Source organism: Symphalangus syndactylus, chromosome 7, assembly GCF_028878055.3.
Source record: "Symphalangus syndactylus isolate Jambi chromosome 7, NHGRI_mSymSyn1-v2.1_pri, whole genome shotgun sequence".
Classification (NCBI taxonomy): Eukaryota; Metazoa; Chordata; class Mammalia; order Primates; family Hylobatidae; genus Symphalangus; species Symphalangus syndactylus.
In genome coordinates, this window is record NC_072429.2 from 115315861 (window position 1) to 115343474 (window position 27614).

General features: G+C 36.9%; 1 protein-coding gene across 1 annotated transcript in view; it reads right to left on the bottom strand.

Moving 5' to 3' along the window:
- Positions 1–564: 564 nt before the first annotated feature.
- The window catches only part of EIF3H (eukaryotic translation initiation factor 3 subunit H), a 110452-nt gene continuing 83402 nt past the window's right edge, over positions 565–27614 (bottom strand). Inside the window, exons 3-8 of the mRNA XM_055287095.2 lie at positions 14559–14726; positions 12969–13068; positions 11609–11758; positions 4567–4687; positions 2221–2353; positions 565–836 (exon numbers count right to left, since the gene is read on the bottom strand). Coding sequence (XP_055143070.1) covers positions 739–836; positions 2221–2353; positions 4567–4687; positions 11609–11758; positions 12969–13068; positions 14559–14726 — 770 coding nt within the window. The 3' untranslated portion in view covers positions 565–738. The remainder of the gene's footprint in view (positions 837–2220; positions 2354–4566; positions 4688–11608; positions 11759–12968; positions 13069–14558; positions 14727–27614) is intronic.

A 27614-nucleotide genomic window follows, 5' to 3' on the forward strand; every position in this document is an offset into this window, starting at 1 on the left:
TGTGATGGCACATGCCTGTAGTCCCAGCTACTCGGGAAGCTGAGGTGGGAAAATCACTTCAACTTGGAAGGTGGAGGTTGCAGCGAGCTGAGATTGCACCACTACACTCCAGCCTGGGCAACAAAGTAAGACTCTGTCTTAAAAAAAAACTTGTGTCCCATGGCCTATGAGTACAGGGACTGGCTGACCATCACCTGCAGAAACGAAAAGGCAGACTGACTGGAATTAGGCCAAGTGATTCCAGGTCCGGGGACAAGGAATTCCTGGGCAAGTACACGAAGCCTGGACTTCTCTCGGGGTGCTCATTTGGGAGCAGTGAAGTATAAAAATAAAAAAAAAAATTCACAGTAGGTGCCAGGGCCTCCCGGTCAGGAGCTGGGATAAGTAGTTGGGAGAAGTGGGTTGAAAGGTGGCACCTGAAGAGGTAGCAAAAGTGGTGGAGCCTATAGGTTTCTGCCTGGTGAAACTTCCGGTCAAGCCTTGCTTTAGCGTTTAGAAATAAACAAGTATAGGCAAACAAAAGTAAGCCAGAGAAAATACATCTAAAATCAAATGAGCAAGCAGTCAAGATTTTGTTTTATTTTATTATGGCTAGAAAGACACGGTTATAGCCAAAATCGGCAATGACACTAAAGAAATCCTCTGTGCTTTTCAATATGCAAATATATTTCTTCCAAGAGTTGCCCCGGTGTGATTTCAAGAGTTCATGTTAACTTCTTTTCTGGAAACTTCCTTTTCTTAGCTGTTGTATTCTTGAAGAGCCTGGGCCATGAAGAGCTTGCCTAAGTTTTGGGCAGTGAACTCCTTGATGTTCTGGCAGTAAGTGTTTATCTGGCCTGTGCATTTGAGAAAGAGAGCCATAATGTTCCACAAATTGTAAAATGATCCAGAAAGCTAGTCAAACAGAAAAATCAGCATAAAACAGAATCACCTGTATACTGTTTTGAATCCAGAGTTTATTTTTCCATAAGGGATAAAAACACAAGTTCTTTTGAAAATAAGCTACTGTCCACTCTCAATTACACGGAGAATAAAGAAAAACTACTCCTCAAAAGCTTATCAGCCGTAAGGACATAATAGCTGTTGGTCAAAAGGACTAAGTAGATCAAACCAATGCTGTACAACTGAGAAAACAGAAAAAAACAGCATTGACTAGCCTTCACAGGTACAAAGGAGATACTAACAATAAATCACAGAGCTGCAAACCAGACAGACCCACTGGACCCAGATGTGAACAAGTATGGTAGGTTTTCAGTTTGCGCTTTGGGAACATTAAGGAGTTTTCCTACGAGCCAAGACAGAGTAAGAGTAGGAGTTCACTTGAAGAAAGGGCTCCATCATTGCTTTTCATGTTAATAACATAGATCATTTGTGTTAATGATCTAATCTCATGCAACAGTTACATCAGTTACATACTTCTTCAAAATATAAGGATTTCAATTCTGTTTGAATTGGACCTTTGGGAAGGAATTGTGTCTCATTTCCAAATTTAATCTGTAGGTACACTAGAAAATGTTAAGGAGTTTGGAATTTCCTCCCACATTACAAATGTATCAATATAATTGAGAAATTGCCAATCAGCTTTTGAGTAGGATTTTCACTTTGATAAAATCTTCTCACAGGTTAAGGATCTGACTCAATCAGATGGCATTTAACATTTCTATAAGATTATAGCCAAATAAGGGCATGAATGTCATATATTCAAAATGAAGTCCTAGAACAGGACACAGGAGCTCTCCTGCTTAAAGGTGGTATTAAATATTAAGTATAACCAGAAAAAGTTCATCCAGAAATACATTTGTGCTGCCACAATTTAAGTCCGAGTAAGGGAAATGATTTCCTAAATTCAAGTCAAGTACCCACTGTACAGTGCTGGGCTGGAAGAGGAATAGTAAGAGGCCTGAGCTAAGTGATCTTCTGCATTAAGACTGTAAACAATTATTCTGGGTTTCCATGAAAAAGGACTCATTTTAGGAAGTTTATAATGCCATCTCAAAAATGTTTAGAAACATAGAGTGAAGCACTGAAAGGACCTGGACAAAAGAACAAACTCTTACAAGTTCTTAGATTTCAGATGTTACAGGTGCTAGATTCAAATTCATCCTGCAACTATTTCAAACATACTAGCTTTTATGGCATGCTTTTCTGTTTGTAAATTTCTGTCTTCTGCTTCCTAAGAAACGAACAAAACCAGCCAGGTTTTGCACTGGGCAACAATACCTGCAATGAGCAGCGAGTCCATCCTGGCAGGCGGCTGTGGCGGTTTGAAGAGTTTGGACAGGTCCTCCTCAGGGAGCGGGGGTTCTCCTCGGCTCTGGCGCTGCATATTCTCCTGCTGGCGACGCTGCTGATACTAAAATTCAAAGGGAAAATGATTTGGTTATTTTTCTCCATCTGAGGAGGAAAAAAAGATGTCCTTCCCCTACACAACCAGCGGAACCCCACTGCTCTGAATTCCAACCTCGGTTTTTATCAATGGCAACATTTGGTAACCTGCGTCTAAGAAGCTAAATATGCCAATAGTAGAAGAAAATTCCTTTGTTGAAAACTCTAGTGTCACTCTGAGCTCTAAGAGTCTATAACTAATGATTCAGAAAACAAAACTAGTTATGTAAGTAACAGGGGGCTTAAAGGGAAAGAAGCTCATGATTAGTAAGGTAAAGGGAGTTCCTTTACCATTTATAACAATGGGGTAATACATGATTCATCCTAACTTTAGTGACTAAGTAATGAACTACCACACTGGAAATTCTTTCACCTTTACTCCTATTGACCTAAAATAACAATACAGATGATGTTATTACTGCTATGTTCACTATTGTTACGACTTTTTTTTTCTTTTTTTTTTTTTTTTTTTTTTTTTTGACACAGTCTCATTCTGTCGCCCAGACTGGAGTGTAGTGGCACAATCTTGGCTCACTGCAGCCTCCGCCTCTCCGCCTCCCCAGTTCAAGCAATTCTCTTGCCTCAGCCTTCCGAGTAGTTGGGGTTACAGGCACCCACCACCACACCCGGCTAATTTTTGTATTTTTAGTACAGACAAGATTTCACTATGTTGGCTAGGCTGGTCTCGAACTCCTAACCTCGTGATCCACCCGCCTCAGCCTCCCAAAGTGCTGGGGTTACAGGCGAGAGCCACCACTCCTGGCCTATTGTTACTACTCTTAACAGATAATTGTCTGTACCTTAGCTCTATAGCTAAGGATGGATACTATTAATAGCTCAGATAATGCTTCAAATACTTTCAAACTCTGGATTCCTGCGATTCGCTGAAGAGAAAGTAGGGATATATATAAACTTTAACTATAAACTTATAGATCAACTACAGTAAGAGCTAACAGCTATGACTGCTCCCAACAGTGAAGCACGTAATATCCCATACACAACCTTAAAATGTCAGGTAATAAGAAACCAAGCTGGGCTAGTAAAAATTTAGTCTTTGGATTCCTAAGAAAATCAAGGGAAACAACAATTCTTTCTAGTGAAGGAAAGTAACTTGCTTTATAAAGATTCCTGTATTCATTATGGGGTACTCATAGGAAATAAGCATTCAATTTGATACCCTGGATGAGTCCTTCACTTACAGGAAAAACCAGCATGAAAATGAAATCCAGCTGAGATGATTTTTCCCCTCTCAGTTTATCAGACATTTGTAACCACTCCCATCTTTTCAGTTAAGAAAAAAAAAAAAAAAATACTGATTTACGTATGTTTTCTCAATTCTAAGCTGGCAGAAACAAAGTACTTTAAATTTCACTATATACTGAAAATGAACTCTGATATTAAGAAAAAATTTAAATACAACATTCTCAGAAACCACTTAGTTGTGCTTAGAATTCTATATTTAACAACGCTCTGTTTAAAGTACATTTTAACGAACAGAGTAGTCATATATAAATACTACTTTCACAGATAAACATTCTGGAATCAACTTATCTATGAATCAAATGCTAAGAACACTTTAGAGCAGTATAGTCCAAATACAATATTTCAGGAACTGTGAAAACGATGTGGCCTGCAGGCAACACGAATAAAGTAAAGGTTAAATGGCCACAGCTGTAGATGTGTGCATATGAGAATATTCGGATAATTCTAGGGTTTTTGTCTGTATTATACTATCTACTTCACAGCAGTTGGTCTATTATTTCCTATCAACATTGCTTGCTCTTAATCACAATTGCTCAGTTTTTTAAATGAACTGAAGATTGCTAACTATGCCGCAATGAGCCACTGCCAAACCAATTATAGTTAGTAAAGAAATGAGCTGTGACATTCTGGAATCTCTTTGCTTCTGATTTTCTCAATAAATGTATCTCCTATTTGCATAACCTTGGCATTACAATCTGAGCTTAATAGCTCTCTTTAACACAGGTATTTTTAAGTATAACCTGTAAATAATATGTTACAAACATGCCATAAAAATAATAATCTTTTAAAAATATGATATAGAGTAACTAGCTAACGGTCATTGCTTTACCAAAGATAATTTAGGTCATTCTGAACATGACTCTTGAAATACATGAAACTTAGAAATACATGTTTGTTGAATTTTTCCACAATACTAACCTGATGTTTCTGCTGCTGTTGTTTACTAGTATTCCTCATGTATGTGTTGTATTTAACTATATCTTGGCTCATTTCATCCACTCTGTCCATCAGCAACTGTAGATTCTTCCCCAAATGATTGCTGAAATGTAAAGTAAATACACTGACAAGTCTTACTTTAAATTATAGCTTTGCTACTGCTCTAAACAGTTTTAAGATATGAACTTGAACTGGCTTTTGCTAAAAGAATGAGAGCACACATATGCATAAAAGCAAGGGCATAAAAGCAAGAGGAAAAAATCTGAATCAACTTGTTACTAAACTTTCCATACCAAACTTCCAACTACAATCTCAGGGATACCTGAAATAGCTGAGTTTCTTATTGTGAGGGCACAGGTATGTTAGGGTAGGAACTGTGAAACATACTAGTGAGACATCTATAATACATATTTTTTATACCAAGTTCAGTATTCCCAAATTCTTTTCATTAACTTACCCTGCCCAAATGCATTCCATAACATTTAAATCAGTAGTCTCAGGAAAGAACCATACAGATTATGACATCTGGCACATGATTTCTCTATCTAGGTTTTAAATGAGCAATGGTAACATTTATTCTACAAAACCTGATGAAGAGGCTCCTTTCCTCTTACCTTTCCTAGAATCTGTAGTACAGTCTTTCATATTTCTTATTCTCTCCAGAAATTCCTACTGCAGCTCAGCTACCAACATCGCTTTATAAAGTGATGTAATGATTGGCACAACGACCACCATATTCACTGATTTCTGCCTGCAACTTACCTCCTACCATGGTAACGCCTGGACAGCTACTATACATATATATATTTTTTAAATAGCAAGCTTCTAAAGAGTAGTACCCATTCATTAACTGCAAACAAGTATTTACTAAAGTCCTATTATGTGCCAGCCTTAGTACTAGAAAACAGGGAGACAACAGTGAATAAGACATTCATGTTCTATATCTTCACTGATCTTATAACTGATTAGGGATGGAGGAGAAAGAGAAGGGGGAGGTGAAGAGACACTTACTTTAGATAGCATGATCAGAATATCTCTCTGAGGAGATGACAGACTGAAAGATGAGTCAGCTATGCCAAAAATATTGTAGGCAAAAGAAAATACAAGTGCTGAATGCCTGAGATGAGCAAGAACTAGGCAGATTTGATAAAAAGAAGAGGCCTGGCATGGCTAGAGCACAGGGATTAGGTCAGGCAGACCAGACAAGCACATGTGGGAAGCTCATTAACACCATACAACTCCCCAGCAATGTAGTTTGTTGTGAATGAGACCTCACAACTGCAATGTGAACGATACCCTGGAGTTGTGCATGTTTATGACACATTTTGCTTAAATTTTAAAATGATCGTTCTGCTGCTATGCAAATAGGCTGGAGAGGAGAAACCAGGAGGTTAGTTAAAAGTCTACTGTGGGGTGTTGGCAAGGATGTGGAAAAATGAAAACACTCATACATTGGGATGGGAAGGTAAAGTGATACAGCTGCTGTGGAAAACAGTTTGGTAGTTCCTTAAAAAGCTAAACCAAATTACCATATAACCCAGCAATTCCACTCTTAGGAATATACCCTATGAATATGTATATACCCTAGGGAATTAAAAATATATACTCACACAAAAACTCATACATGTATGTTAATAGCTACATTATTCTTAATAGCCAAAAACTAAAAGCAGTCTAAAATTCCATCAAATGATGAATAGATAAATAAAATATTATATATCCATATAGTAGAATGTTATTTGGCCTTAAAAATGAATAAAGTTCTGATACACCCCACAACATGGATGAACCTTGAAAACATTTGCTAAGGGAAAGAAGGTAGACACAAAAGGTTGCTTATTGTAGGACTCTTTTTTATTTTTGAGACAGAGTTTCACTCGTCATCCAGGCTGGTGCAGTGGGGCAACCTCCACTTCCTGGGCTCAAGCAATTCTTGTGCCTCAGCGTCTCGAGTAGCTGGGACTACAGGCATGCGCCACCACACCTGGCTAGATTTTTTGTATTTTCAATAGAGACGGGGTTTCGCCAGGAACTCCTGACCTCAAGAGATCCTCCCACCTCGGCTTCCCAAAGTGCTGGGATTACAGGCATGAGCTACTGTTCCTGGCCAGGACTCTGTTTTATAAAATATTGAGAACAGGCAAATCTGTAGAGATAGAAAGTGACTAGAGGCTGCCAGGGGTTAGGGGAATGGGAATGACAACTTAATGGGTTTGGGTTCCCGTTCAGGGTGATGAGAATGTTCTAGAGCTAGTAATGGTTGTAAAACATTGTGAATATACTAAAAACGACTAAAGTGTACATTTGAGTTTAAATGGTCAATTTTTTTCTCTATGTTAAAAACTGCACCTCTGGCAAATAATCTATCGTGATATTACAGAGAGAAATTGCGGTGACTTGAACTAGGATGGTGGCAGTGAGCATAGAGAAAAGTGAGCAGAACTGACAGAGGTTCTGGGGGCGGAGCAGGCAATCTTTATTTGATAGGGGGCATAAGAGAGGAATGGAGGGTGACTCCCAGTCTTCTGGCAGCTGGTTACTACATTTACAGAGAAAGGAAACACTGAGAAGTGAACAGGTTGGGAATATTGGGAATGAATAAAAATAAATCCAACTAAAATACGGATTCCATCAGTAACCTCAAGAAAATCAGAAAGTTTTGGCTCTTTCTCAAATAATGGAAGGAACACAGAACTAGGGTGTATGTGAGTAAATTTACCTTTCAATCCCAGCCTGGCACTACCTAGATAACCTTGGTCCAGTAACATGGTCTGATGACTTCACCTGTTGAGGAATCAAGTGCTTCTTTCATATTTATTTTATTGTGTTGCAATTTTTTAAATCACTTTTAACTGCAAAACATTTCTTCTTCCCTGGATACAATGTATTTGCTTCTGCTTTACCCTAATTTCTAAATAGTTGATTTTAATTCACTCAGACTTAAGTATTAGAATTGGGCAAGACCGGGGAAAAGAGAGGCAGACAACGGTCAAAGTGCAATGACTTAAAAACATACTACAAGTCTGGAATCTGTCCTAAGCACAGTGGGAAACCACCTAAAGATTTTAAGCAAAGGAGTAATATGAGCATCTAATTTGCATTTAGCAAGATCATTACAATTTTGAAGAGGAAAAGGTCAAAAACAGGAAGTGAGGAAACTGTGAAAGTAATGAGGAAGAGAAATAAGGTCCTAGACTAAGGCAGTAAAAGTCACAGGAGTAAGACAAAATCGCCCCATGAGTACATGTGTGAGAAGACAGACCCTGAGGAACACGGACACAGATGAGCACAAGAGGGTTCACTGAGGAGAATGAGAGGAAACCCAGAAGAGCTATAGTTTCACAGGCTCCTAGGAAAGGATCTCAGGAAGAAGGCCTTATCAACATATTACATGCTGAAGGGTCTAAAATACTCAGTGACACAGTGACATCAAAGTCTTTTGTGACTTTCGAGGGAGGTCTTACTACATATAATGGGTTGAACACCACAAACTGTTGGCAATCACTCGGAAATCAGTGGGAAATGAGGAAACAGTGACATCAAAATTCTATCGAGAAGTTTGATTATGAAACAAATAGAAAAATTAAGCAGAAGACAAACGGAGATGGATACTAAAGGCATGAGATCAAAAGGTATTCTTTTCCTAAGTTTTTCTTTTGAGATGGGGGGACGTAAACAAGTTTAAATGTCTTTGTTTTTAGGAGATGCATGCTGAAGTATTTAGGAGTTAAAAGTCATGTCTACAATTTACTTTCAGATGGTTCAGAAAGAAAAAGTAGTGTTTATGTACGTAGATAGAGTGCAAATGTGGCATGATATACAATTGGTGAATCTAAATGAAAGGTTTATGGATGGATGTTCACTGTATTTTTCTTTCAAATTGTCTAAAGAGTTGAAAATTTAAACATAAATTTTTAATTGGAAAAACAAGTCTATAAAGATTGAAAAAAAACTAGTATAGAAAGAAACTGAAAATCTATGAAGAAGGAAGGAGTAGATCAACCTAATGAGGTCCTGAGAAGGCAAGAAGACAGGAGGCACTGGCTTCAGGTTTCTGATCCTTTCATTTTTACCAATGAGCAACGTGAAGCCCAAAGGGCTATACTAAGTATAAGAAATGTCGTTAGCTACATGATTAGTTGTGAAGTCATTTATGTCATTAATTGCAAAAGGAAATTAGAGAAAGAAAAGATCATCACCAATGCTGTGGCTGGGAGGTTACGGGGAAAGCAGTGACAGTAGGGAAAAAATAACAGCACAGGAGAGGTACTGCCATAGGCAGAGAAAATATACCCAGACCTTAAATCTTGGAGGTTGTTTACAGTAATGAGAAAGGCACTACTAAAACAGACCCACTGTTTCTACCAGAAAAGTCTTTAATATTAAGTACTAATATTATCTGCTGCAAGTATATGAAGTTATTGTGAAAGAACACTGCTACAAGCACAAATATGTGGACTTTAAGTATTTCATAACTTTTATATTATGATAATGCTCTTCAGAAAAAAAAATTAGAAACACACACACACACACACACATCTGTGTACTATATGCCTTAAAAGGGCATCAGAAATTAACAGTGACAGAAAATCAGACCACTACCAAGACCAATTTTGTGGGAATCTTTTCAGTACCAGCTTAAGTAGGATGCTGAAACAGGGACTTACTGTTAGGAGTTTCAGTAACATTGCCTTTTCTTTTATTGCCAAGCAAATAAAGAACTGAAAACAGATAACTTAAACAGATGTGAACCAGGACATGAAGTGTTAAGTCTGCTCTGGCTACAGTATCAATTTATGCTTATAATCCTTAATGTATGATGCCCACCCTTAGTTTACTTTTTTTAAAAGAGGAAATAAAAACAATTGTTTTACATGTGTGAAAAGCTGAACGCCTGTAATACACATTTTTAAAAACTAATAAAGGCTGTTATGGAATAACTATTACTAGAACTTCCATCTAATTAAAATTAAAATAAAAAAATTTGAATTTTTCAACAAAAGCAAATACAGTATGTTTTAGTTGTCGCAGAGAACAAATTTATCAGGCACATCAAAGAAACTGGTGCCCATGTATACGCTGTGAAACGAAAGACCAAGTTTAAGCACCTGCATAAGAATGATTTCTGATGAGGTTTCCTATACAAACTTTTATGGCAACTGGCCTGAGCCATCATCACACAACTACTGTTAGAAATTAAAAATTGAGACGTACAAAACTTATCTTTCTGTCTTTTAAAATAGTATAATCGATTTGGTTCAATGTAAGCATCTACTAGCAAAAAAGCACTGCTTCAAAGTTGCTTCATTTTTTTTCCTCCTAACAGGAACACCAATTTACACTTTAAACAATTTCACGTGGAAAGCAAAGAAATGGGGCCTCTTTTTCCTCGTTTACATAAAAATACAGAAGACAAAAACTATAATAAAATATTTGTCTAGGTCTCAGTTGCCAGGGCAAACTGAGAACATTTTCTTGGCTATTATAAATGCTGCTTTGGACAAATGGACATTATAGACCAGCTCATTGGTAACGTTAAAGCACCATCAGGGATGTATTTCTTTTGTATGCTCAATAAAGGAAGCCTGGGAAAAGGTGAAGACATGAATTATGTAAGCAAAAGCTTTCATGCAGTAAATTTAAAATTATTATATAACCATATACTTAATACATCAAATTGTAACCTTGTATGCTGAAAAAGGTTCTTAGCTAAATGCTTTAAATACAGGTGTGCCCAGTACGTTTGTAAAAGCAGTAAAGAAAAATATGACCTTCTAAAATAGACAAATTAAAGGACTATTATGAATATATGTTTGCAGTCACAGTACACTCTTTGGTGCCAAATTAGCCTTGCAACCTGGCTGTGTTACTTAGCACTCCGTTTACATTCATCGTCCATCTCCCTGCCCTGTTAAGACTTTCTAGTGGCCTTTGTGATCAATTAACGCGATGGAAGGCGGCGCTTCAACCACAGTCCTACCTGTACCAGAGCATGGAGAAGAACATTGATGCCTCTGGCCCTTCTGGGTTCATCCCACTTGCTTTATATCGAGGAGGTACAAAGTCTGTACACTTTTTTTTTTTTTTTTTACAAGTCTCTATCTAAGATAACTAGAAATCTGATAAATAATTTAGTCTGCTCCAAACTGGTTGCTTAAGAAAACACACCTTGTTTCTTTCAGCCAACAAGCATATATTGATTCTTTCCCTACTCTGACCATTTAATTTCATTTCACAAGTCTGCTGCTAGCCTCCTTCCACCATAGACAAAATAATCACTAACATAACGCTCAAAGGGCATTTAAGAGGAGCTATACAAGTGGCTCTATTCACATTTCTGTTAAGAGTAATAGATGAGGGGGAAATAAACATTAATTTAACAAAGGGAACAAAACTTCCTTTTGGAAACCTCAATCTGCATTTTACAAATATAATAAACATTATCTCAGCAACTAGATAGCTAAGGCAGTCACACTGGAGGAAATCGTATCACCAACTAAAATAGCTGAAGCCAGTGTCAGGTTCAGAAAATTCAAATTTTAGTTGAAAACTCAAACAACTGGAATTTTCCAACTGCAAGAGTCTGCATCTGAACAAGGGCAAGTACAACCAGTAAAAGAAAAAAGCATTTCTGTTCTTTTCCTGAGCATTATTAAATATCCAGACATAATACCCTAAGCCTCTTAGGATCGTGTACAAGAAATAAAGCTGAGCCATATAAAAAAGCCCTCCCTCATGGGCACTGACCTTATCAAAGCACAAATGATACAGCAAAGAAGGCAGCAGAGGGTTCTTCTAATATGAGCAATTAGTATTCAAATAATGTGTTGTTTCATGTTATCAGTTTGGCGTTTTTCCCTGAGATCCTAACAGGGCCAGACTATTACTCCATGTTATACATGTTTTAAGAATCTATAAATGTTCTTAAGTAACTGTTTTCTTGTTTCACAGGTAAAGTTTATGTGAAAGAATCTTTTGCAAAAAGTTCTAAAACATGGGCTTTTCATTAGGCAGGGCCACTTACCTGCTGGCAAGGCTGAGCAATTCATGTTTATCTGCAACAGCTGACTTCTTTTCAAGTTCCCACATTAGGACATTGATCAGATGTGAATTTTTAATTACAATCGGCACTTCTTCAAACATGTACTCAAAGGTGATATTTGCTTTTTTCAATCTGTGAAGCATGTTAAAAATACTTTAGTCTGATGGTCAAAAGTAGGTGCTAAATTGACTACATCATAAAATTTACCTAATTACAGGCCCTATCCAAGATCTTTATTTCATTAGCACTCTTAAAAAAAAAAAAAAGTAGAGAAACTAGAGTTTTACAGAGTCAAGCATAAGTTGAGTGATTTGAGTAACTTTGAAAATGATGCGAATTTGAGCTAAAGCCCAGAAAATAAGATTCTTGGCAGAAGAAACTACTCATTCTTTGTAATCAGGTATCTTTAAAATTTCACTGATACTAAAATGTAAATGTCACACTAAGTTATGCTACACAACCTACACCTACAACTTAATTTAAAATAGCTAAAAATGAGAAATACTCTATTTCTTGAAAAGTTCATTTTAAAAGCCTCTTGAATTACAGTTTAACAAGTAGCAGAACACAAGGAGACTCCAGATACAATAGTTAGAACATGCCAAGAACACAGTTTCTCATAGTTTAGTTATAACCACCACATCCAGGAATTGTTCATGAGTTAGCTTTTCTTTTAAAATTCTCTGCACCTTAACTTTTTAGGAGCCAAATGAGAAACTAGAGATGAACCATCCTACATGAAGTCAAATCCATTAATTTTGATTCAATAAGAACTAAAAATTTCTATAATTAACAGAAAATGGAAGAATTCTAAGTATTTAATTTATTTAAAGTAAATATTACAATGCCATTAAATACGATCCCAAAACAGCTCCATCAGTTAATTCTCTGCATAATTGTCACCCATAAAATTTCCAACAAGCCACATTCTTTACCAAATTCTTAAAATGTTTATATCATTCCCACCCCCTCATTAAACAAGGGTTCGGAAAATAAGACACACAGCTCACAACCAGCCTGATACAGAGCTTACAATCTGACAGCCACTGATCACTCTTTCCACCTCCCTTTATTCAATCATTTATTTCTTCGAATCCAGTAGCTAATTAATTCCCATTCTAACTGAATTCACCCTTGGTGAGAACAACAGATGAGATATTCCTTAAAGAATAATTTAAACATGGAAAGGGAGAGAGCGAGCAGCACTCAGCATGCAGAAAACTTCCACAGTCCACATGGCAAAAGCATTACCACACCACAACCGAGGATTCAAGAAACGTGGCAAAGAAAAATCTTAACAGAAAAATACCCAACCCTTTACCAGATGCCCCCAAACACTTACGCTTCAGGGGAAAAATCCTTTTCTTTACAAACTTCCATCAGTTTAGGAGTCAGTCTGTATGCCTTTAGTGAGAGAGACCCTTGGGCAGTTTTTATGGGATCTCAAACAAGGAAAGAGAAATAAATTACTAAGAATTTTGTCACTACCATGCTTGAATGGCATTGGTTCTAGGCACATTCTGTTACATATCACACAATCTTTGCAAAATAAAGATCAAAATAAACAACCAGAACAGAACTTGAAGCAGACTCAAAGCACTGTAGCAAATAGCACTTGAAAATGCAGGAATACCTCTATCCTACTTACAACAGAGTAATTTCCTCTGTCAAAAACTAAAGATGCAAAAGAGTTATTTTCAAATTCATTCCTCAGCAAGAACCAGTAATCTTGCTGAAAATTAAATGTATCATATGTTCTAGACAATTAGGAAATCACTGATAAATATTAAACATGAAAATTCACTGCATGTACTTGGGTAGCTCCTCATTCAACTTAAAATGAATAGCCCCGTACACAAAATTTATCCATCCTAATTATCACTGTTCACATTTCTTCGTTAAAACAGATTGTAAAAACAAAACCATTCAAGTCAAACTGCTACCACAAAAGTGTCTTTTTGGTTTTGGAGAAACTAATTTTGTCAAAACTAACCGCTGAAACACTCCATGAGTAAGGGAGCTTTGCACTTGCTGCATGATAACGGCTCTGGCATGCCAATATTCGCCTAAAACCTGTGTTAACATTCATGTTGTCTGAAAATTAACACAGTGAAACTTTTAGCAATAGGTGATAAAATGAAAACCAAAATAGACTGAAACAAGTGGAAAATTCATCAAGGTCTGATGATGCAATGTTTCCAGCCAATATAAGTACACTTTAACAACTTGTTCTTTACTGTAATCCAATTGTTAACATACTGAAACAATTTTGGGGCAGCTCATAAGATTGACCGTATTCATTAGTATTTTTTCTGACAGATACTCAGGACGTTACATTTACTTCTCAGCTGGAAACTATATGCAAGTCTGCCAGATATGGCAAACTGTGAGTGTTTGGGGAGGGGGAAGGCTATAAAGCTGTTAAATTGCCTACAGTTCTGATACAGCACAGAACATCTGGTCTGGAGAGCTTGAGGAAACACCATTAAATAGGCCGAAAAGAAAAAAATCTTTGTGCTAAGAAACAGTCCAGGTTTTGTACGCTGTTGTCAGAGGTATAAAAAAAACTTGGCACACTGTATTATGATTGGTCAGTCACGTACAGAGCCAGACACTCTAGCAATCGGGGTTTGTTAGACATCTGGTCTAGTTCCACCAGCCCCTTCAATGAGGGAGGGGAGATGGAGGAATAAAAATGAAGCAGCTACTCCAGCATTCCAAAATGTACACATCAGGGCTCTGATAGCAAGAAAAATAAACAGAAAGAAGGAAACCCTGTCTAGACTGAGCTGCTGCTGAGGGTGCTGCAGAAACAGGGTTTGTATTTACTTGAGAAGGCCTGCCAGACTGCTCTTAGAGGCAAAAAAAGACAGAAAGCAAAAATAGTAGTAATAATATTAAGGGAAAAAAGAATAATAAACCTCCTACTAACCATAAATGAGAACGACAGATTCTTCAATGGCATGCTGGTAACTAAACTGAGAGTCCAGGAGCGCCCGGGTAACGAATGAGCCATAGTATGTGGACTGATACCAGCCCACATGAAGATGATCAATGTTTACATGGCGAAGGCTCCGCATCATTTCCATCTGATATTGGACTGGATGATGGGGAAGAGGAAATTAAAAGAAAAAACTTTTTAATGATGTTAGCAACATTAAAAACAAGCCTTTCTGAAAACAAATGTCTACATAACAATTTATTAGCAACAGCGAACAGGATTCCAGATTTAAAATTCATTCAGTTCATATATAAAGCAAAACAAAATTAGGCTTTTAAATCATCAGGGGTTTCCTTTTATTCTTTAATGAAAAAATATTTTGCAGAAAATGTATTACACACAGTATTAATACCTTGTTCTAACCAAAGAATTATTAAATGTGGCTTCTACTCCCCTTTTTGAAACTCTCAAAATAGTAAATGTTTAAGAAAAATCTGTGTAATTACTAAATTGGTTGGTTGTAAGAAGTTTCATTTGAATTAATAAAAGAGGAAGAGTTATCAATCTCTTCAACACAGCTTTTAGAGCTGAGAAACTAAAACCATTAGGAAAACTAAGGGGAAACAACTAACAACCACACTGTTTATATATGAAGAGGATACAGGCTGTAGCTGATTCAAAATATAAGAATACATTTTTGCCTTCATCTGGTGCCCCCGCTGCATATGCTAAATTTTTTAAAGAATTATTTTTTCTCATCTGTGTGTTCCTTTATGTTAAGTAACAGACACTATTTTTTTCCTTAGAACAGTTATATTTTAATGACCATGTATAGAATGAAAAGGTTTAGTGACTTTTACTTTTGTCAAATTAATGACTACAATGTATACTAATAACTATAATGTATACTATATTAAAGCAGTATTACCAGAAAAACAGATTAAAACTAGCAATATAATAAAAGACATTTTAAAAAGCAATATAGCACAATAACGCACAGCAAATATACAATACAGGAGAAAACTTTATAGTCAACATAGTAGCCATGCTATTTCTATTATTATTATTTTTTATTATTATTATTATTATTGACACAGGGTTTCACTCCCGTTGCCCAGGCTGGAGTACAATGGCCTGATCTTGGCTCACTGCAACCTCTGCCTCCTGGGCTCAAGTGATTCTTTTGACTTAGCCTCCCAAGTAGCTGGGACTACAGGTGTGCACCATCGCACCCGGCTAATTTTTGTATTTTTTTTTTTTTTATTGTAGAGATGGGGTTTTACCACGTTGCCCAGCCTGGTCTGGGATCAAAGAATCCACCCACCTCGGCCTCCCAAAGTGCTGGGATTACAGGCATGAGCCACTGCATCCAGCCCCAAACTATTTCTATTATAACGAATACATGACCATGCTGAGTAAACGTTATTTGCTTAACTTGAAACCTGTTTCATTTTCAAAATTCTTACTCAGGTTTTAGCAAAAGAAAAGTTACACATCTGTCATTCTTTTGGTTACACCACTATGGTTTTACAAAGCCAACAAGACTCAGGATCATAAAGTATAAAAGAGTGTTCCTCAGATGGACAGTCTGATTTTTCATTACTTGTAGGCGAAGAAGTTATAAATCTGCTTATTCCAAGGAAGGTTACAGTTCTCATGCTAAAAGATGGCAGCCAACTCATCAACTATGCAAGAATTGTGTTGAGATTTTTTTTTTTTTTTTGCTATGTAGAAAAGCTAAAAAACAAACAAAACAACCAAATAAAGTTATTTTGCCACTATCTGAAGAGACTTTCTTAAGCCTATGGCAATGTTGCAACAGAGCTGGAAGCTGCACTACTGTCAAGATGTACACAGTTTTAAGTGACTGTTTTGAAAGTGGGCTCAATCATTCATAAAAAGGAAAAAAAGTGTTAATATAGAGGAAGTTAGGCTACTAAGAGTATGGGGGAGAAGGTGATACCAGACACCAGACACTTTATATACCAAACCAGTGTTTCTGTACATTTATGAATAAAATACAAAAACGAAGTCATATAACCTATGCTATATTCTAAACCACCATTAAAACATCACTACCTTAGAAAACTATTTTATACACAATATGATAGCCTGAAAAAGCAGTATGAAATATGATAATCTTACACCAATTATTTTTTATCTTCATATTTTATTTCTCTAGCATGTAAGAGGAACCTCACCTCCCCCCAGCTAATTTAACAGATTCACATCAACCACATAAATTTGGCAAGTGGGATAGAATCGCTGCTATGATCTCCTTCTGTTTTGAAATTCCATAATTCTTTTACATCAAAGTAAAATCACTGATTTGGCTAATAAATTTTAATCAAATTTAATTTATGAGTGAAAAGTCCCAGTATTATAAGTAAAATGGGAGCTGAAACTAAATTTGCTATTTATTTTAAAGGGAAAGGGAAGACGAGAGACTATTAAGCAACTGACAGAACAAGTAAGATTTTTAAAAAAATATATTTTTAAATAAAAACTTACGCAACATATTAGTATACAATTTAGCTACAACATAAGAGGTTGGAGTCTGCCAGCTTATAATAGCAGAAAAGAAAGACTTGGAATCTAGAGGTTGAGATTCTCATGCCAGCTCTGGGTTTCCCCTGTGGGGATCTTGCTGTACAGTTAATAATTCTTCTTTGATATTTAATTTTCCCATCTCCCAAGAGATCTGAGAACCCAATCCCGGTCAAAACGCTATTATTCCACATTGTTCATTGGATATACTAATTATAAATAAAGAATTTTCTATTAGCTAAAGGGGCCTCCAGCATGCATTATGATTTAAAATAAAAATACATTCCTCTGAAAAATATTCTGTAATCTTGCTAAGTCTCTCCTCAAACAGCCTGAATACAAGAGATTCTCTAACAGCATTTCAGGATACACGAGGTAAAAAACTCCAAGATCCACAGCAAACTTCCAAATTTCTTCTTTATCCAGAGTCTTACCTATTCTACAGCACCTCTGATAATGATAAGAATGAAAATGAAGTGTTCCTCTAAACTAGGGAAGAAAGTCAAGAAAGCCTATAGCTGTGTGGAGATACTACTCCTCCAACATATTTCTGGGGACTGAGGAGTAAAGAGAGACAAGCTTCTTTATTAGGGGAAATGAGGGGAGCATTTCCATTTCCTCCCCCATGGTTTAGAATATGACATAAAAGATTTTGGACACATTTGTAAGTCATAAGAGTTTTCATATCACCTAAATATCAAATAAAGGGGCTAAGAGCAATGATTGGTCAATTAAGAAAATCATTTTAAAAATATACAATGCACTAGAATTTCACTAATAAACAATGTATGTGTTGGGCCTAATCTATGTAAAGTGCCAGGAGATTCTCTATCTTGGTTTGGACTTACCACCCCAATTTTAAAATTAAAAACAAAACAAAACTTCTTTTTTTTTCAAGTGCCCTCTCAGAGGCATCATATAAAGAAAGGACCTCAACAGACTTCCAGTGAGTCTTAAAAGGTGGGGCTGGGGATGCTAGAGCTCCAAAATGAACCACAGTGCACAGAGGCCCAGTTCTCACCATGACTCTGCTCATATGAAGCGCCAACAAATGCAGTGTTTGAAAAGAGCTCACTTTGATGTAATAAGGTTAAAAAAAAAAATAAGTAATACTGTTTCTCTTTATTATAAGCCAAGGAACAAGAGACACAACTCACAAACAGCCACGTGAACTGCATTATCTCTGCAGACTTTCAGGTCTGTGTCCCCATTCTTTGAATCCCATCTCCCTTCACCCACAGTTTCTCCTCCTCTTTCCATCCAAATTTTCAAAACGTAGAAAGCCAACTCCTGCAAAAGCTTCCTGGTAAACCTAAGTAGGAATACGAAATGAAAAGCAACTGTCCCAGTGACCTGTTTCAAAACCATGCTCCTGGCAGGCACCAGCAATGGAGCTACGCTGCCGCACCAGCTGACATGTATTTACCCCTCTGGCCTATGGACGAGGGAACAATCGTGAAATGATGACATACTGGTTGAGTTTTACACAGAAAATAAGAAATGGTCGTTCCAGATTCCAATCTCCTAGATGAACACCCTTGCTTTTGTGGTTATGCTAGTTTCTCTCAGGAGTTGTATTGGGTGGGTAGGTAACGTGAGCACGAGAGACCCAGTTTGGCTACAAAACAGGTAAATGAGGGAGGGAAGAAGCCTCTGCATATCTGGAATTGGTTTGTGATGAAGATGCCATGTCATAGCCCACAGGCTCTGGTGACTATGAGGTACTATTTGCTTCCTCATATGCAGCCAGTCCTCACTTTTCTGGCTGGAGTTTTAAAAGGACGGTATTTCACTCCAGAGAAATAAGGCCCAGGAGTGGCTCACACCTCAGAAGGAAGAGAATCATGTCAAAGAAACAAATGGAAAAAGGAGGAGGAAAAGAAAAAAAGAGGCTCCTTGACTCGAAGTGCCAGCGGCCTACTGCTGTGTTAATGCAGATCAATGAAGAAACAGGCACTGATTGGCAACTTTGCAGAGTTGGTCCAGGGTTAGACAAGCTTCAATTTTTGTTCTAAAGTTCTCATATTTAAGAGAAGTCAAAACAGCAATTTCAACCAATGACATTCTCTTCTGAGTTAGTGTCTAAATATTCCTGGAGAAATTTCCCAAAGATGAATGGCAAGGGGATAATCCTCTTGGGAGGGAGAACTATTTTAAAATTCATAATGTTTAAGAGAAGGACTTAGTAGAAAACAACCTTTTATGCATTCTTAGTACAAAAAAGCAAACATCCCCACTGAGGAAAAGTAGTATGCAACACATAAATTTCAAAGACAAACTGGTCGGCTGGGCGCTGTGGCTCACGCCTGTAATCCCAGCACTTTGGGAGGCTGAGGCAGGTGGATCACTTGAGGTCAGGAGTTCGAAACCAGCCTGGCCAACATGGTGAAACCTCGTCTCTACTAAAAATACAAAAATTAGCCAGGCATGGTGGCAGGCGCCTGTAATCGCAGCTACTTGAGAGGCTGAGGCGCGAGAATTGTTTGAGCCCGTGAGGCAGATGTTGCAGTGAACTGAGATCACATCACTGCACTCCAGCCTGGGCAATAGAGCAAGACTCAGTCTCAAAAAAAAAAAAAAAAAAAAAAAAAAGACAAACTGGTCGTTACTATTAAGCCAACTCAAACTACTAATACAAAAAGCCACACTTGGATGCAGTTGAGCTGGTGCCACAAAATTTGGAAGGATTATAAAAATGAAAAGTTTTATAAATCTCTTCAACTTCTGCAATTGTTTTAATTGGTAAGCATGTCCCAAGCAAAAGAAAGCCTGCTTTACAACACTGAATAACTGCCTGAAGTCTGGCACCAGTATATTCATATTCAGTTTTTCCAGATATCCTCTTTGCAAAACAGTCCATTTTAAAGCACCTAGAGCTAAATCTGTCTTCACTGAGGTGGACTGTCCAACAACTATCCCTTTCAAACATCAACCACATTTGTTGAGCTTTCTCTTGTTTTACCGTCACATATGAAAACACTGAAAATAATACGCTGTCTTACATTTAAATGTTACATGTATCTGGAGTTGCAACGGCAACCAACCAAACAAGAGTATGAGATTCAAGTGCTCCTGAAGATCACTAGAAAGGACAACAGAGTAGAAGCTTTTCAGTTCAGCAGAATAACTAAACAGCATTCTTCTCACCTTCAATTCTTCATCCTCATTTTTAAAAAATCATATTTTTGATTCTGTTAAGTGAGCCTTTGTGAAATACAATTTCTCACTGAAAAACAGGAACAAATAATTGCCACCAATGGATAGGCAGGGATGAGGAGAAAGTAGAAAACTAAAAATGGAGTTTATTCAAACTCGAAAACTCAAGATATGTCCAGTAGATCAAGAAAAAAGAAGTGTTTTGCAGATGTGTTATTAGGGAACTCTTAATTAACAAAGTCATTTAAATTCTAAAAATTAAAAACAATTTAAGAATCTACCATCTAATATTTAATGACTTAATATTTTATCAAATAAATCCAAATTATTTAAAAATACAATAAAATTATTTCTAAAATAAACATAGCCTGTAGGGAAAGAGTAGAGCTAGACACAGAGAAAGAAACTACCACTTAGTGAGCACTTATTATGTCAGACTTCCTGCTAAGTGTTCCACATATGTTATCTAACTTTATATTCCTCACAATAACTCTAATGAGCTAATCATGATTATTGAAATCCTTTTAGAAAAGCTGTTTACCATAGCTATTACTTCAGACTGACTCCAAAGGCTAGCCAGCCACCCATTTTGAGAGCCTCATTACTTCTTATTGGTGAAGTATACAGTAAATTATTTCTGAATCATTGAAGCACAGCACAAATACAAGAGAAATACACAACAAATTTCTAGGTTTCCAGAAACCGCATCTTGTGTATATTTGACATTAAATTAACCAATAATTTAGCACTGCCAGTAAAATTTTAAGTGATAAAACCACCATCAAAGATTTTTAAATACTACAGTTGATAATTATCACAAATACATAATCAAGCCCCTAAAATGCTGCATTCTATGTTACTATTTCAGGCCTGTGCCATGTCTACTTTGTAACTAAATACTGGCTTAGATCAAAGATGACCTATACAGGTATATAGATGGAACAGAGACCAGATCTAGTACATGTTCTTTGCAGCAAAAAAACACAAAGCTCAATCAGGAGATGCAAATAGCTTAAAAAGCAAGCAAACAAACAAAACCCCACAATTTCCCAGAAACAAACCAATGATTTCAACAAATAAGACAGGGAGGTGGAATGCATAAAAATCTCCTATCTGTTCTGGCGTAAGAGCTAACCAAAGTAGGACTTTTAAGAATATAATCATAGGCCTCCTTCCCAGCTGCAACATGGGACACCAGTGAGCACTAGGCTGTGAACAGTGAAGGCTCTGTGCCATTATTTAACAAGACAAACTTTATTCTGTGCTTTCCTCTTCATATCAGACCTTTTGCCAAGCTGCACATACGTTTCAGGCAATGTTCAAAGCTACTAGCAGATGTAGACTTAGGCAAACAGAATGTGCATTTGAAAAAAGAATTAAATAAGAGTCTACTTTTGGCAGAAAGAATTATGGACTTAAAACGTCCATATTCTCTGCATCCAGTCTGTACCACATATTCATCTCTTGTTTCAATTAATACATCTGTTATTAATACCACCCTGCGACTGCTTAAAAATTTTAGTAATAGTTCAATTTTTCACAATGAAGTGTCCAATAAGTTCTATTCTACCTAGACACTAATATGTTGTATTGTAAAAGAAGGAACAAAAATACTGCCTTTCTTAATAATCTTACAGAAATATTTTTTAAAGTCGTGGGTGGTTTAATGTCTTCTTTAAAGTATTTATGAATTCTGAAAAAATATTTTTTTGAATGCCAAGCTGGGGGATAATGGAACAGGAATAGGGTGGGGGCAGGCATTGTCACCCTATTTTATCTTTAAAACTAGTACGAACTTTGACAATTATTAGAAATCAGGTATTCTGAGGTTTTACTCTGTCTCAAGAAGTCTTCTATGAAATAAATTGGATTCTTCACACAAAATAACACTTACATCCTGTAACAAATCTATATTATCTTCTTAACCAAATCATGAAATAAAACCATGAGATATTATTTCTTTGAGGTTATAAGAATCTGAAATACATATATACATTTATGGCCTTGGTCATGAAAACACATACACATAGTGGAAGATAGAGAGCCATCAGGAAGTTAATTCTATGTCATTTGAGATGTGTTTACACAAACAAACTGAATTTAACTGGAAGGGCTCACCATGAAGAACTCTCATATAAAGAATAGCTTACTGACCAATGCTACCTCTTGCTACAATTAAGAGCATGGTATGTTAGAAGACCAAATGAGAATCTTTAGTGTTAGGCAAAAAAAAAAATTTACACTATGTAATAGGCTCTTTCATGACGACAAGTAACACCTCTTGTCACATTTCCAGGTACTAAATTAATGTTAGCAGAGAGATGCTGAAAATATTCCCAAAGAATGGAATATTTAAAAAATGTGATTGTTGTTAACGTACTTGAAAAAAGTCACAACTACTGGGAAAGTATACGTGTGTGCGTGCACCTGTGTACGCTCTGCCCCATTCACAAAGGACTTGAGGTAGCTTGCATTAAACCATACAAGGTGATAAGTAATATCAGAACTACAAAACACCTAAATTAGAATATAGAAAGTAGAAACTGAAGGAGAGGCAGAGACCTGAACAAAGTGAATCAGTCCATAGATATTCTGATTGAAACATACAATTTGGCTCCAAGCCAAATCAAAGCAAAAAGGAAAACATGGTCATTCATATCCAAAGGGAGACAAATATCAGATCTTAAAGTAGGTGAAACACTTCCTAATACTTAACCCTAAATGAAATTACCTTAACCCTAAAATGAAATTTTCATGTGGGGCTTCAATGAAAACTATTTTAAGAAGACATTTCTGTTATAGAAAAATCATGCTTGATTTGCCTTTCCTATAAATCTCAGTTTCTAATTTGAATCAAGGAGAGAACGACCTGAGTACTTTTCTAAACACAGAAAACTGTTTGTACAACTTTACAAAAAAAAAAAAAAAAAAAAAAGATTAAGGGGCTAACAAAATGAATTAATAGGTTCCTTCTATTTACAGAAACAATCTGTAATCAAATTTACAGAAACAATCTGTAAATTTCAAACTCCACTTGTTTACAAAACAGAAAGAGATGTATCAGAAGTGAGCACTAAACATTCAAAAGAGAACAAATGATCACTTTTGGGAGGTACTGTTTGTAGTGTACACACCAAAGTGTGGTGATAATAAATGACCCACAGAATCACTTCACTTTATTTGTTCCGAAACCATTTACTGGACACTGCTTGCACTAGGAGTCTGATAATGCTATAGTGACCTCATCTTCTAAAAGATACCCTCTTCAATAAGGTTGCCCAATGAACTGGTGGTAGTCAACACATTTGTCTCTCTAGGCCTTAATTTCCTCACCTAGAAAATAATCGTTTCAACTTCCAAACACATGATGATGGCAATTTTAAAAACTTTCCTACAAGCCCAAGGGCTCTTTTGCTTAATGAGCATTTTCAAAAGTCCCATAGGTACCACACACCATGAAGGTATAGACTGAGTTTATTAACCCCACCCTCAAACTCTACTACTTCTATATTTTCTCCCTCAGTTAGAGGATTTGTGCCGTCAATTGTGACTACTTCTCCACCACTCGGCTTATAATAGTCAACTACCTTCTGAGTAGACTTTGTTTTCCTCAAGGCAAAAATCATTTAGAACATTTCCAAAAATTTTAAATGGCATAGGAAAATGCTCGTGAGGTGCTAAGAGAAAAAAGCAGAATATAAAACTATAAAACATCTATAAATGCCAATACGTAAACAGTGTGGACTGCACTCTCTTCCTAAGGAGAAAGACTGGAAAGAAATATGCTAAAATGGTAACGGAATTGTTCTCCAGAGAGTGAGATCATAAAAGGTTTTTGCTTTCTTATTTACTCTTATCATCATTTTCCCATGTTTCTTTGGCAAAAGAATTATTCAATGCATACGATGTTAAAGAAGTACATACATACATACATACATACATACATACAGACATACATACATACATAGTGACAAAAGTTTTCTATTGCTTGCCAACTTGCTGATTTTCCCATAGTCACCTATAACCTGGTTACCAGTGCTCCTAAACTGTGGGAGCAGCAGGATAGGGTACCGGACTACTCTGAATCTGAAGCACCTAACCTGGTCTGAATAACGTCTTTACCACACATTAATTGTATGACCGGCGACAAATTAACTAGACTGGCCTCCTCTGTTGCCAAAAAAGAAAACATGGGGAATGTGGCGGACGTGGGGGCTGGGGGTGGTGGTGGGCACGATACTATCTACTTCATAAGGCAGTTAAGATTAAACGAAATCATTTACATCAAAAGCTTGGTGCACTGGAAACCTCAGGAAGAGCCTAAGCCCTTACCACCATCACCTATTATTCAGAAGTGTTCCTTAGAACCCAGGTACTATGATACCCATCTGGGTCAGAAGGAAAAGTTTGTGTAGAATTGGATTGGATTAACTTGGCCTCCACAGAGTGTTACGCAAGCTCCCCTTTTCTCATCTCCATATTGGCGATGGGGGAAATCAGGAAAATGGGGAGGCGGACTGGAGATTGTATGTGTCACTACAAAAATCAAAGTCTATGCATTTCTAACATTCATGTCATGAAACAGAATTCATATGTACAAACAGGAATATGATCAAAAAACAATCTACGATGAGAAAAAAATACTTCTAAGATACTAAAAACACTAAGCTAATTATATTCAGTACAATAAAGAACAGATTCAATAAAGAAAGAGACAAGCTACAGAAATTAGATTTCAAGAAAAGGTAATCTTGGGTGTTCTATTATTACTGTGCATATAACAATATAATTGCATTGTACCATATAAGTTTCTATCTCCTGATTCCATTAATAACTCTTCCAAAGAGAGGAAATAAGCTTCCTGCCCCTATCCCCAACAGGTGACTTTTAAAGAAAAACATTGAGAACAGTAGTGGGGATGAGAAGGAGGAGTGAGCAGTAATGCCAGCTTACTCAGGGGACTGGGTCAAGGCTATCTGAAAAAACTGCCCACCCAAGTGAATAGCTAAAGTCAGTTAAATATAGCAAACAGCTTTATCATACACCATGTATTGCTTAGGAGAAGGGTCCACTCCAGCAACCTCAACTGCCCAAAGACAAGCTTCCTTTATCTTCAAACATCAGGATGATTTGGATTTTAAAAAACAGTATCAAAGATAAAGCGTGAGGAATATAATTTTTGAAGACTATCCTTAACTGCAACCTAAAGAAGTGGAAGGTGGCAAGAATGGAGAGTGACAGCAGTTATAGAAAAGGTTAGGAAGAGCAAACAATTTCCTATGGTTTAGTTAAACCAGAAAAATAGAAGTTTTTATAACCACACACTCCATCCATCCCTTCTTGTCCTCACTTCCTCACCTCTTTCCCTACACACTCTGCTTCTTCCAAACACTTTTCGTAGGAAAGGAAATACAGCATTCCAAGCTAAGAAAAATGATCAAGCAGAAACCTTCATGGCAGCCCATGATAAATGACAAATCTGAGGTTAGGAACCTATGGTTTATTTTTAAATGGGGCCATGTTACATTTCCTGTTATGACAATGTCTAACCCAGGAATCCTTATCCTGGGATTTCAAGGAATGTGTGAATTTCCTATAATCATATGCATATGCACTACTATGGAGATAGTCCAAAGCTTTCACCAAATTCTCAAAGAGGCTCAAGATCTAAAAGGTAACAAGTACTGAGATGCAATGGAGAACAAACCAAATGTGCTCCTGAAACTCCCACTGCCTCACAAGTACGTGGGGAGAATGCAGAGGTGAGGCTAGGTGTGAGGCAGTTATCAATCCAGTTCTGGGGCAGCTACAAAGTAGCACAGATCAGTACTGAGATCACCAAAGATACACTACCAGGACAAGTACAAATGACAGACCAAGGGTTCCGAGAAAACTCCAGCTTTCAGCAGGAGAGCCAACAGAATGTGACTGTTACCCTTGCCCTTCTCCTACCAAAAACACAAAGTGCATGATGAGGGAAGTCGGATGGAGGCTTCACCTAACTACTCTGTGATCCAGACTATTACTTTCCAGGGTGGAGAAAGAGAAAAAGCTGTGCATGCCCTTACCCCCAAGGTGATATGACCAGAGACTTCTACATTTGAGAAGAATACGCGTTTATAATTTGGGGGAAAGTTAGTCTCTAGCAAAAATAACACATTATCACATTTTTGAAATACTCTTAGGACAAATTTTATTCTATGTTAGAAATGTACCTTAGATATAAATAGCTCTACTGTCACATACTAGGGACTAACTTCAAGCAACCAACAATCCTGTTACTTTTTGGAGTTTTTACACACAGATGTCTTGAAGTCATTACTGAGATTAGCCTTATCAGCTGCCATTAGGTAATCTGAAGCTCATGAAGATACTTTCCTATGGAGGGCCACTAGGATTAGAGGAAGGTGAAATACAGTATATGTGGGGGAAGTAAAAAATATTGGATGGCAAAAACGTTACTACAGAAAGATGTCCGAAGGCTGCAAAACAGACCAAATAATTATCTTCTGCAATTGGCAAACATGCTCCTGCCAGATGTTTAAAATAGAATTAACTTCTATGGGCTATACTGATAGAAATAAACTGTACAACTATAAATAAATAAACATCTAGGGAAGCATAAATAACTGTCTAGGGAAGTACTATCTTTGTTTTACTTTCCCTAAACTTGCTTCAGCTTGTTTGTCATCCCCTAACGCAGCATAAAAATTGTCATTCAATGTAGTATCCACTGATACTAAGCCAGCAGTGTATCCCAAGGCTTTGGAGAATGTGTCAAAGGCAGATCAAACAATATCTGCATAGGGAGCTAAGTTTAATCAGAGTATTTGCAATGTTTCAAAGCATTTCAAACCAGGTAATAATATCATCTTAACAACAACAAAATCTTCCTTTTCCCCTGAAGAATATATATCTTTTCCTTGCAGAAAAGATTATGAGGCTCAGTTAGACCAACGTGTTAAATGGCTTTCTCCTTATATTTTGGGGGAGAAAAATCTGAAAGAATGAATTCATGCATTCATTCCCATGACAATTATTTATTCTGTGTTCTAACTGTGCCAGACCTTCTGGGTGCTGTCCAGCATAGGGCAGTAAGGACAGAGAAAGCTCCTGCAGCTGACATAGTAGTGTAGAGGAGCAGACAGGGCACACAGGCTGACAGTCAGCATTCTAGGGTCTACTCAAATGCTTAATGTTTGTTCCCTAAAGAAAATATCTGGGTAATCCCACAGAGTTCTCCACACCTTTAAATTAAACAAATTATCTCTGTCAAGAACCACCAAAAAATCAAACTTGGAAGTCAAAGGCCCAGCTTCATACCTTGTAAAATAATACAGTGTA